At 50.6% G+C, this 11,789-nt stretch overlaps 2 protein-coding genes across 3 annotated transcripts in view; one reads left to right on the forward strand and one right to left on the reverse strand.

Annotated features, from left to right (window-relative positions):
- The window catches only part of LOC118229555 (protein unc-13 homolog A-like), a 63,478-nt gene extending 59,554 nt beyond the window's left edge, over nt 1-3,924 (reverse strand). Inside the window, exon 1 of the mRNA XM_035421599.1 lies at nt 3,815-3,924. The gene's annotated coding sequence lies outside the window, so the exon portion shown is untranslated. The remainder of the gene's footprint in view (nt 1-3,814) is intronic.
- LOC118229421 (BTB/POZ domain-containing protein 2-like) lies at nt 2,426-10,674 on the forward strand. 2 transcript variants are annotated; one of them, XM_035421363.1, is made up of 9 exons: nt 2,428-3,060; nt 3,584-3,703; nt 3,882-4,038; nt 5,642-5,747; nt 6,838-7,035; nt 7,535-7,727; nt 8,279-8,366; nt 9,060-9,206; nt 10,471-10,674. In XM_035421363.1, the coding sequence occupies exons 1-9, from the start codon at nt 2,456-2,458 to the stop codon at nt 10,630-10,632; spliced, it is 1,776 nt and encodes a 591-aa protein (XP_035277254.1). In that variant the 5' UTR covers nt 2,428-2,455; the 3' UTR covers nt 10,633-10,674. The 2 variants fall into 2 exon arrangements, with proteins under 2 accessions (XP_035277255.1, XP_035277254.1); XM_035421364.1 differs by lacking the exons at nt 9,060-9,206; nt 10,471-10,674 and adding an exon at nt 8,709-8,831 and having other exon boundaries at nt 2,426-3,060.
- Nucleotides 10,675-11,789: the final 1,115 nt, after the last annotated feature.

Here is an 11,789-nt window from a genome sequence, read left to right on the forward strand (position 1 = left end):
TCTTCCACGGGGCTCACTGTTGTACTGTTTTTGAGGGAGCAGTCGGAGTGGAATAAGCCTCGTTCTTTCTTGTGTTTATTAACTGTGAAAATTGGCTTTGTGATTTTGCTATACCCGTTCATCACAGGCATAAAATAGAAAGTTATACACAAATGATTTGGCTGGACTGGCCATCACCAGACTGGGATTAGCTTTGCATTTCATGGTTTCTCCAGTCACACACATACACACGTCCGCACACGCACATGCACACACACACACACACACACTCACACACACATACACACAAGCACGCGCACACATATACTAACACACATACAGTGAGCTCCATATTGTTTGGGACAGAGACACGTTATTTTTTTCTGAATTTAGCACTGTACTCTACAATTTTTTATTTGTAATTAAACAATTCACATGTGGATTACGTGCAGATTCTCGGCTTTTATTAAAGGGCATTTTTATACATTTTGGTTTCCCCATGTACAAGTAACAGCACCTTTTACATATAACCCCTAATTTCAGGACATGGTAAAACCAAAATGAATAAAAATACCCTTTAATAAAAGCTTAAAATCTGCACTTTAACCACTTTAATGTGAATTGTTTGATTAAAAATCTTAAAACTGTGGAGGACAGAGCCAACAAAAAAAAAAAAACTTTGTCCCAAACAGTATGCAGCTTTCTGTATGTGCACATACTGACATGTACACAGAGACAGACACATGTTCACAAATACGCGCACACACACACACACACACACACACACATACAGACTCACCTTCAAACACACACACAGGCCCACAAACCCACACACACACAAACACGCACAGGCACACAGACACACACACTACAACATTTAAGGTCCTGGGACATCCACCATCCAACACATTAAAAACAGTGGTTCCTGTTGAAGCGCTTTAGTTCAGACGAACACACAAGTTGTGTTTTCACATTTTCACGCCATATTTACAGATCTGCCGACTGTTCCAGGAAATGGTTTGTTAAATTTCCCAAGGCGAATCGTTAAGGCACATAAACGACTTATCCATTTGCTTCACTGCATCCTGATGGTAACTATAAAAATATCTACTGATGCAACTGATGTGTGGGAAAGAGTAGATTAACCTGTGTGAATCTATTCAGTATCTGGTCAACACAACTTCCTTAAATAACCACAAGCAACAACAATAAAAAACATATTGAAGAAATTTTTTTTATTTGCCAGTTTTTAAAATTTAATTTACTAGGCCAGAATATCACTGAAATAGCCTTGTTCCATTGACCAGAAGCTGCTGGTGATTACATTACATTACAGGCATTTAGCAGATGCTCTTATCCAGAGATATCCATTTATACAGCTGGATGTATACTGAAGCAATTTCGGTTAAGTACCTTGCTCAAGGGTACAACGGAAGTGTCCTACCCGGGAATCGAACCTGCGGCCTTTCGGTTACAAGCCCAGTTCCTTACCCACCGTGCTACACTCCGAATGGTGATAGCACATGTTATATGCCCATAATACTCAAGGCAATAGATTGCTAATAAATGAGTAATGAATGTAATCTCTCCCAAAACCTGTGCGAATACGGCAGACTGCAGTTCTTCTGTCGACAAGAGATGGCGCTCTTGTGCAATGAGAAAGGGACAATCTACAAGTAGCTGTTTGCCCAGGTACAACCACTGTACAGGCCTTTAATTAATAAATGAATAAATAAATTTTACCTACACTATGTAATGACGGCCGTCCGTTTGTCCATCTGACTGTGACAAACATATCTCAAAAAGTAATAACTGGATTATCATGAAATTTGCTGAGAACATTCATTTCTCACGAGGATGAAACCTACTGACTCTGGTGACCCCATGACCTTTCCTCTAGCGCCACCATCAGGCCAGACATATCTCCAAAAATAATGACTGGACCACCTTGACCTTTGTTTTGCACATTCATGCAAGGAGAGATTGTTGTGCCTTGGCGTGGGTCTGCACTGTACAGACTGAATTCTTTATAGTTTATTTATTAAAACGATCATTTCTGCTAATAAATTTTGCATTTAAAATCATTTAAACTTTGGGTGTGTTCTGCTGTAACCCCTGTAAGTCTTGATCCCATATTACACTAAGCATAACTGTCTTTCATGGCTTTGGCAATATTGTCATTTATGAGTTATGCAACAAAAAAAAACAAAAAAAAAAAAACTTGTCATTGAACTACAATTAGGCTGTAGTTTGTTTTCTGGGTAACTAACGTTAGCTAAACCACATAAAGGCAATTATGCAAAATTAGCACAAAACGAATCATGCCTTTGTTTCAAGATATAACTGGATAAGTGCGACAGTAAAGCAATGGACCAAAATAAAATTAATTATTTTAGGCCCAGCCTACAAAATCCAATCCCTCTTCCTCCCTCCCCCCTCCCCAAGAGAGTTCTTCGTCCGGCCCGTGTTTTGGGCGATGCACTGTTGTGCGTATTTATTTCACCTCGCTCCGCAGTGCTCTCAATCCAAAATGGCTGCAGGAGAGAACAACAGTAGACCTCCGTGTCTCAGTTTCTCCAGCCCCGGGCCTCTAGGCAACGTTCAGCCGAGCAACAGCGCTCATTCTGCGGCTGCCACCAACGGGGGGTTAGGGGGACCGACCGGTGGGGCGCAAAGTGGAGCTCGGAGGACGAACCCGCAACCGGGGCCTGGCGCCGTCGAAGGCGCCGGTGCCGCAGTAGGGGCCTCGCCGAACGCGCAGAACTGTAACCCGCAGGCGGCGGCTCAGAGCGCCGCGGTCGCAGCCACGGCCGCTGGAGGGATGGCTACCTCGGCGATGAACATGACACCGACATCGAACGCATCCGCGGCGGCGGCAGCACTGGCTGCTCATTCGGCGCTTTCTAGCGCACCAGCGGCAGCCGCGGCCGTGTTGGTGTACCGGGAGCCCGTGTATAACTGGCAAGCCACGAAAAGCACCGTTAAGGAGAGGTTTGCGTTTCTCTTCAACAACGAGGTGCTGAGTGATGTGCACTTTTTAGTAGGCAAGGGGATGGGAGTCCAGCGAATTCCAGCGCACAGGTAATATAAGACGGCGAGACCGTGCATTGTGCAGCTAGCTGGTTATTTTGCTATATACCTAACTGCTTATTTAACCAAGTTGCATATCAATGGGCTAAGCTAATGCGTTTCACCGTGGACAATCATTTATATCCCCAAACGAACGGTGGCTTTTTGTTTACTAAAATCCCCATCCAGTTATGACGTGAGGTAACAGAATATTTTATTCGTACACGCATGGTTATTTTAACTGACTCCGTGTTGGTACCAGTGCGGTTTTCACATTAAACTTTAGTCACATTTAAAGCGTCTTGGTTTAGTCACGCGGTTCTAAATGTGTCGTTAAACACTCAACTAATCTAGTTGTCTTTTTACGATATGTCAGATGTTAAGCTTGCAGCTCCAGTGAACTTGAACCGGATAGTAAACACAGTCGACCTGCCGTGTCCTCGTAATTTCAACAGCGGTGCCCCTTACCGTTTTCAAGACTCATTTTCAGTGTTTTGCTAAAGCTAAGCACGCCCCCCTCCTCGCTCCGCTCTAGGTTTGTGCTGGCGGTAGGCAGCGCCGTGTTCGACGCGATGTTCAACGGAGGGATGGCCACGACCTCTACAGAGATCGAGCTGCCCGACGTGGAGCCCGCGGCCTTCCTCGCGCTGCTGAAGTAAGACCCCGCTGAGCGCCTAGCTCTCTGACTATATCCACTCTCTTGGATGTTGGCAACGGTACATTTTCACGGTCTTAGCTAAGCTCTTTAAATGCTCTTTAATCATACCTTCAGAGAGTTGTATCCAGTGTGCGCTCCTGTACGGCCTGATTTGTAATTGCCACCCGGCTTGCAGATTCCTGTACTCTGACGACGTGCAGATCGGGCCGGAAACGGTGATGACCACCCTGTACACGGCCAAGAAGTACGCAGTGCCCGCGCTCGAGGCCCACTGCGTGGAGTTCCTGAAGAAGAACCTGCGCGCGGATAACGCCTTCATGCTCCTCACGCAGGTGGGCGCGCGGAAGCTATACTTCTATATTTGCGATGGTTCTGTTTTTCTTTTCTTTTTTGCTAAATGTGCAGCAGTTCTTGGTTTTTGAGCTTGCTGCACATGTTTTTTTGGCACTGGATATTTCCAGCGGACTTCCTACAGTCAGTGTGCCAACTCGGTGTAGCATTTTGTAGTAATCTGACAAAAACTGATGTGTACGTGTTCCTTAGTCCATACATGCCCCTCCAGCTGCTTTTACTCGCTGTCATGGAAACCGTTACTGTGCTCCAGGTGAGATTCTATCAGTCAACAAAGGTCTCCATCCTTATCGTTGTGTTAAGCATTAGACCAGCGTTTAGATTTCTATCATTTGTGTACATTATTTCAGCAAGTACCAAAACGAGCCTACATGTTTTTTGCAGAAAAAGAAGAAAAAAATTAACAGTAAGGACATAAAAGTTGAAAAAGCAGTTTAAAAAAAGAAATAAAATTGGCAGCATGTTTTCTTTCATCACAGTACTGGTCAGCCAGGTTAATTCTGTCATCTACATGCAGAGCCTGAGCGGCGGGGGTGGGGGGGGGGGCGTATTTGTCCTTCACACGTGTGCTAATACAAAATGACATTGGGGCCTGGAAATTTTACATTACAGACATTTAGCAGACGCTCTTATTCAGAGCGATTTACACAACTTCAGGCTCATCATCAGCTTTGTGAGGCCCGCAGGTGTGCTGCTTTGTGATTGTTTCAGGCTGTGTGTGTGTGTGTGTGTGTGTGTGAGAGTGAGATTAACACAGATGCTGGTGTGTGTGTGTGTGTGTGAGATTAACACAGAGGCTGGTGTGTGAGTGAGATTAACACAGAGGCTGTTGCGTGTGTGTGTGTGTGTGAGAGATTAACACAAAGGCTGGTGTGTGAGTGAGATTAACACAGAGGCTGTTGCGTGTGTGTGTGTGTGTGAGAGATTAACACAAAGGCTGGTGTGTGAGTGAGATTAACACAGAGGCTGGTGTGCGTGTGTGTGTGTGTGTGTGTGTGAGAGATTAACACAGATGCTGGTGTGTGTGTGTGTGTGTGTGTGAGAGAGTAACACAGAGGCTGGTGTGTGAGTGAGATTAACACAGAGGCTGGTGTGTGTGTGTATGAGATTAACACAGAGGCTGGTGTGTGTGTGTGAGTGAGATTAACACAGAGGCTGGTGTGTGTGTGTGAGATTAACACAGAGGCTGGTGTGTGTGTGTGTGTGTGTGTGTGTGAGATTAACACAGAGGCTGGTGTGTGTGTGTGTGTGAGATTAACACAGAGGCTGTTGCGTGTGTGTGTGTGTGTGTGTGTGTGTGAGATTAACACAGAGGCTGGTGTGTGTGTGTGAGTGAGATTAACACAGAGGCTGGTGTGTGTGTGTGAGATTAACACAGAGGCTGGTGTGTGTGTGTGTGTGTGTGTGAGATTAACACAGAGGCTGGTGTGTGTGTGTGTGTGAGATTAACACAGAGGCTTGTGTGTGAGAGATTTCCACAGAGGCTGGTGTGTGTGTGTGTGTGTGTGAGATTAACACAGAGGCTGGTGTGTGTGTGTGTGTGTGTGTGTGTGAGATTAACACAGGCTGGCGCGTGTGTTTCAGGCGCGGCTGTTTGACGAGCCCCAGCTGGCCAGCCTGTGCCTGGAGAACATCGATAAGAACACCGGCGACGCCCTGGCGGCAGAGGGCTTCACCGACATCGACCTGGGTAACGCACACGCGCACGCGCATGCACACACGTGTGCCAGCTTTAATCTCACACACACCAGCCTTAATTTCACACACACACGCACGCAGACCGTGAGATAACCACACCTGGAGGCTGTTTCGCAAAGATGGATTACTGCGTTAGCTGGATTACTGCGTTATCTGGATTACTGAGCTAGTTGGATTACTGTGTTAGCTGGATTACTGAGCTAGCTGGATTACTGAGCTAGCTGGATTACTGCGTTAGCTGGATTACTGAGTTAGCTGGATTACTGAGTTAGCTGGATTACTGAGCTAGCTGGATTAATGAGCTAGCTGGATTACTGAGTTAGCTGGATTACAGTGTTAGCTGGATTACTGAGTTAGCAGGATTACGGAGTTAGCTGGATTACTACGTTAGCTGGATTAATGAGTTAGCTGGATTAATGAGTTAGCTGGATAACTGCGCCAGAGTTAAAACCCGGAACGGCTCTTTTTACTTCAGTCCATGTTCCAGACTTGGGGGGGGTTCTAGGATTTAGTCAGCGCAGTTATCCAGCTAACTCAGTAATCTTGCTTCCTGAAACCGGGCCCTGACATGCGTTCCACAGGCAGACCACCTCCTAACAGTTACTGTTCCATTTCATTGCATTATGGGTATCTAGCAGAGGCTGTTATCCAGAGCGTCTGGCACAACTTTTACGTTTCAGATTTGAAGGTTCTATTGCTCCCCCATTTAAAATTGATTAAAAAAGCAGGACGATATTCAGTGCCGATCTCGTTATGAGTTTGGAACAAATACCTGATTTGTTAAAATAAACCGTAAAAGCCAAAATGATTGTTGGTTCACTTTTACCCCCCCCCCCCCCCCCCCCCCCCCCCCCCCCCCTTCAGTAGCCATTTTTGGTCGCTGCGCGCTACCCTTCCAGACTGTTAGCGAACGTTCCCGGTGTACAAGGGGAAAAAAAAACGAAACGTTTGGTTGTGTTCGCAAACGTGCGCTGACATTAGCCACGCTGAGCATGAACGTGTTCTGCAGGACGTGTTCTGCGGTGTTCAGCCTCATCGTTCCCGCCCCCCTCTCTCTCCACCCCCCCCCCCCCCCCCCTCAGACACGCTGGTTGCGGTGCTGGAGCGGGACACGCTGGGCGTGCGGGAGGTGCGCCTCTTCGCCGCGGCGGTGCGGTGGGCGGAGTCAGAGGCGCAGCGGCAGCAGCTGCAGCCCACGGCGGAGAACAAGCGGCGGGTCCTGGGGAGGGCGCTGACCCTCATCCGCTTCCCCCTGATGACCATCGAGGAGTTCGCCGCGGGTACGCCGCCGCCCCCCCCCCCCCCCCCGCCCAAAAACGCCCAGACCAGGCCCCGACTGCACGACCCTCGTCTTGCCTGTGCCGCCCCATTACCTGCAGTATTTTAACTGCAAGCGGTTAATTTAAGCAAAGTTTTCCATTGATGTGACTTTTAAACTGGTCTCAGAATTAATCTGTGTGTGTGTGTGTGTGTGTGTATCTGTTTGCTTGTGTGAATGTGTGTGTGTCTATTTTCATGTTTGTGTGTGTATATGTTCGCTTGCTTGCTTGTGTGTGTGTATATCTGTTTGCCTGTGTGTGTTTGTGTGTGTTGACTTTGCTTGCTTGCTTGCTTGCCTGCCTGTGTGCATGTGTCTCTGTCTGTGTGTCTGTCTCTGTCTGCCTGTGTGCGTGTGTCTCTGTCTGTTTGTCTGCCTGTGTGTGTGTGTCTCTGTCTGTGTGTCTGTCTCTGTCTGCCTGTGTGCGTGTGTCTCTGTCCGTCCGTCCGTCCGTCCCCCAGGCCCGGCGCAGTCGAGCATCCTGACGGACAGGGAGGTGGTGAGCCTGTTCCTGCACTTCACGGTGAACCCCAAGCCGCGGGTGGAGTTCATCGACCGGCCGCGCTGCTGCCTGCGGGGCAAGGAGTGCAGCATCACGCGCTTCGGCCAGGTGGAGAGCCGCTGGGGCTACAGCGGGACCAGCGACCGCATCCGGTGAGGCCTGCGGCGCCCCCTGCTGGTGCCTGAGTGTGCTGCAGCATTGCGCGCGCAACCAACTACAGCCCCCTGCTGGTGCTCGAGCATACTGCAGCATCTGACACACAACCAACTACAGCCCCCTGCTGGCGCTCAAATGTACTGCCGTGCCTCTACTGGTGCTTAAGTGTACTGCAGTATCCCACAACCCACAACCAACGACACACCCCTACTGGTACTGAAGTGTACTGCAGTGCTCCACAAACTACAGCACCCTTTACTGGTGTATGAACGTACTACAGTACCCTACATGCAGCGCGCTGCAGCATACGAAGGTCTTACCTGCATGCCGACAGACACAGCATCCCTCCACTGCACACTTGCACACTGCAGCGCCCCTTAGTGGCAGGAATGACACACTGCAGCTTGTTTACACTGCAGGGCACCTCACACAGCTACAGTGACCCAGTTTCGCTAGCAGACTAGCGACCGCTCGGATGGCCTGGCCGGTGCGTCGGCTATGTTCTGGCAGATCTCTTACCCACAATCCTCTGCGGCTGCCCCCTCAGGTTCTCGGTGAATCGGAGGATATTCGTGGTGGGCTTCGGGCTCTACGGGTCCATACACGGCCCCACAGATTACCAGGTCAACATCCAGGTACGTCCCTCTACGGTACTGGCGCCTGAGGCCAGCGATCGTGTGTGTGTGTGTGTGTACACGTGTATGTGTGCACGCGTGTGCGCGTGTCACAATTAGGGAATAGAATTAGGGCGCGATTAGCACAGCGCGTATATAACTTTAAAAAGTACCCTGAATGGCCAGTGCCAACTTTTCTTTCCCAAGGAGCCCTCGTAAGGAGTAACTTTTTCCAAACGTAATACTAACCCCCCCCCCCCCACCCCCTCAGATCATCCACACAGACAGTAACACGGTCCTGGGACAGAATGACACGGGGTTCAGCTGTGACCCTAACCCCTCCCTCCCCCCCCCCCCCCCCAGATCATCCACACAGACAGTAACACGGTCCTGGGACAGAATGACATGGGGTTCAGCTGTGACCCTAACCCCTCCCCCCCCCCCCCCTCAGATCATCCACACAGACAGTAACACGGTCCTGGGACAGAATGACACAGGGTTCAGCTGTGACCCTAACCCCTCCCCCCCCACCCTCAGATCATCCACACAGACAGTAACACGGTCCTGGGACAGAATGACACAGGGTTCAGCTGTGACCCTAACCCCTCCCCTCCCCCCCCCCACCCCCCAGATCATCCACACAGACAGTAACACGGTCCTGGGACAGAATGACACAGGGTTCAGCTGTGACCCTAACCCCTCCCCCCCCCTCAGATCATCCACACAGACAGTAACACGGTCCTGGGACAGAATGACACGGGGTTCAGCTGTGACGGGTTGCCCAGCACCTTCCGCGTGATGTTCAAGGAGCCGGTGGAGATCCTGCCCAACGTCAACTACACGGCGTGCGCCACCCTGAAGGTACGCGGGCCACGGCTCCGCCCCCGCGGCCACGGCTCCGCCCCCGCGGCCACGGCTCCGCCCCCGCGGCCACTACGCTGCCCAGGGCTCAGTGCGCTATGCTACGCTACGCTACAGTACGCTGCCCAGGGCTCAGTGCGCTATGCTACGCTACGTTACATTACACTGCCCAGGGCTCAGTACGCTATGCTGCATTACACTGCCCAGGGCTCAGTGCGCTATGCTGCATTACACTGCCCAGGGCTCAGTGCGCTATGCTACGCTATGCTGCATTACACTGCCCAGGGCTCAGTGCGCTATGCTGCGCTACGTTACATTACACTGTTACATTGCACTGCCCAGGGCTCAGTGCGATATGCTACGCTACATTACATTACACTGTTACATTGCACTGCCCAGGGCTCAGTGCGCTATGCTATGCTACGTTACATTACACTATGCTACTTTGTGCTGCCCAGGGCCTATTGCACTATGCTGCGCTATGTTACGCTACATTGCTGCCCAGGGCTCAGTGCGCTATGCTACGCTATGCTGCATTACACTGCCCAGGGCTCAGTGCGCTATGCTGCGCTACGTTACATTACACTGTTACATTGCACTGCCCAGGGCTCAGTGCGATATGCTACGCTACATTACATTACACTGTTACATTGCACTGCCCAGGGCTCAGTGCGCTATGCTACGCTACGTTACATTACACTGCCCAGGGCTCAGTACGCTATGCTGCATTACACTGCCCAGGGCTCAGTGCGCTATGCTACGCTATGCTGCATTACACTGCCCAGGGCTCAGTGCGCTATGCTGCGCTACGTTACATTACACTGTTACATTGCACTGCCCAGGGCTCAGTGCGATATGCTACGCTACATTACATTACACTGTTACATTGCACTGCCCAGGGCTCAGTGCGCTATGCTATGCTACGTTACATTACACTATGCTACTTTGTGCTGCCCAGGGCCTATTGCACTATGCTGCGCTATGTTACGCTACATTGCTGCCCAGGGCTCAGTGTGCTATGCTACGCTACATTGTGCTACGCTACACTATGCTATCTTACGCTGCCCAAGGCTCAGTGCGCTATGCTACGCTACGCTACATTACACTGGCCAGGGCTCAGTGTGCTACGTTATGTCACGCTACATTTCTGTTATGCTGCACTGTGGCCCCATTGCTGTTAACCACACCCATGCACGCATGCGAGGCTCATTGCCATTGGCTGGGCAGCGGTGAGTGACAGCGCTTGGTCTCCGCCCCTCCCCAGGGCCCGGACTCGCACTACGGCACGAAGGGCATGCGCAAGGTGACCCACGAGTCGGCCGCCAGCGGCGTCAAGACCTGCTTCACCTTCTGCTACGCCGCCGGCAACAACAACGGCACCTCCGTGGAGGACGGACAGATCCCCGAGGTCATCTTCTACACATAATGACCCCTGACCCCTGACCCCTGGGCGGGGCGGGGGTGGGCTGGGAGGGGAGGGGAGGGGGGAGGGGACAGGGGCCAGGACCGGGGTAGGGGCAGGGTGGTGAAAACATCATCTGGTGACATCATCGTCCGGTGACACATTGCCGGCTGCTGATTGGACGCCGCTGCGTACAGCCGAGGCGAACGGTGACGGCGAGCGGCCGAGCGGACAGGAAGTGGCCGCGTCGCCGCTGACTGGAAGCCGCCGGTTTGGGCGAGACCCTCAAGGAGAGCGCGAGGACGCTGACGCTTCCCGGCGGGTCGGCAGGCTTGAGCCGCTCTGATTGGTCGGTCGCTGACAGACACTGACCCCGACCCCGGTCTCTCTCTCTCTCTCTCTCTCTCTCTCTGTTCCTCGCTCGTTTGAAAGGAGGACTCTCTCGCTCTTTCACGCAGCACTTGGCGGTAGGTTTCCTGGTGGAGGGGTGTGCCGTGCCACAGAGGTGGCGTAAGCTAAACTAACCCTGTCCTCGCGTAGTTCCCCAGCTAGCTAAACAAACGATTTCTGGATCATTCCATGAGTTCCTTTAACTTGTGGAAGCTGGACTTTAAAGTGTGCATCAGCGTGCTTTTTGGGGCGGGTCGGGGGGCTTGGGGGGGGGGGGCGGCATTACTGCGACATACCTGAAGAAACTCTAAACAAGGATGTGATTAAACAATATGAACTCAACATGTTAAAGCAAGCTTGGTCTTAATCAGTCTTCCTTTTCCATCACTGTTCAGGTTCAAGTTAACTTGTTTTTCACTCGGTGAACCTGGATTTCACAGTGGATTAAAAAAAAATGATAATAATGATTGCTTTTGAGTGCTTACTTTTATTTTATGCTTAGGCACAATTTCACTGTTGCCATAAACAACAAAACTTAACAGGACACTGGTGTCCATACATTGAAAATCCAAGATGGATGACCATCAGGAAACCCACAGCATGAAGGCCAGCGAGCATTCCTAATCCAGCTATCTTCATTACCGGTCCTGGCGAGGCACAGGGTCTCCTGGTTTTTGATTTTTCCTTATTATCAGTAACCAGTTCAGGCCCAAGAATCCAGGTGATGTGAATTAACCGTGTAATGGACTGCTTCGCTCGATCGGTTAGGAGCTGAGGAACAGAAGAAACCA

Source organism: Anguilla anguilla, chromosome 6 (assembly GCF_013347855.1).
Source record: "Anguilla anguilla isolate fAngAng1 chromosome 6, fAngAng1.pri, whole genome shotgun sequence".
Taxonomy (NCBI): domain Eukaryota; kingdom Metazoa; phylum Chordata; class Actinopteri; order Anguilliformes; family Anguillidae; genus Anguilla; species Anguilla anguilla.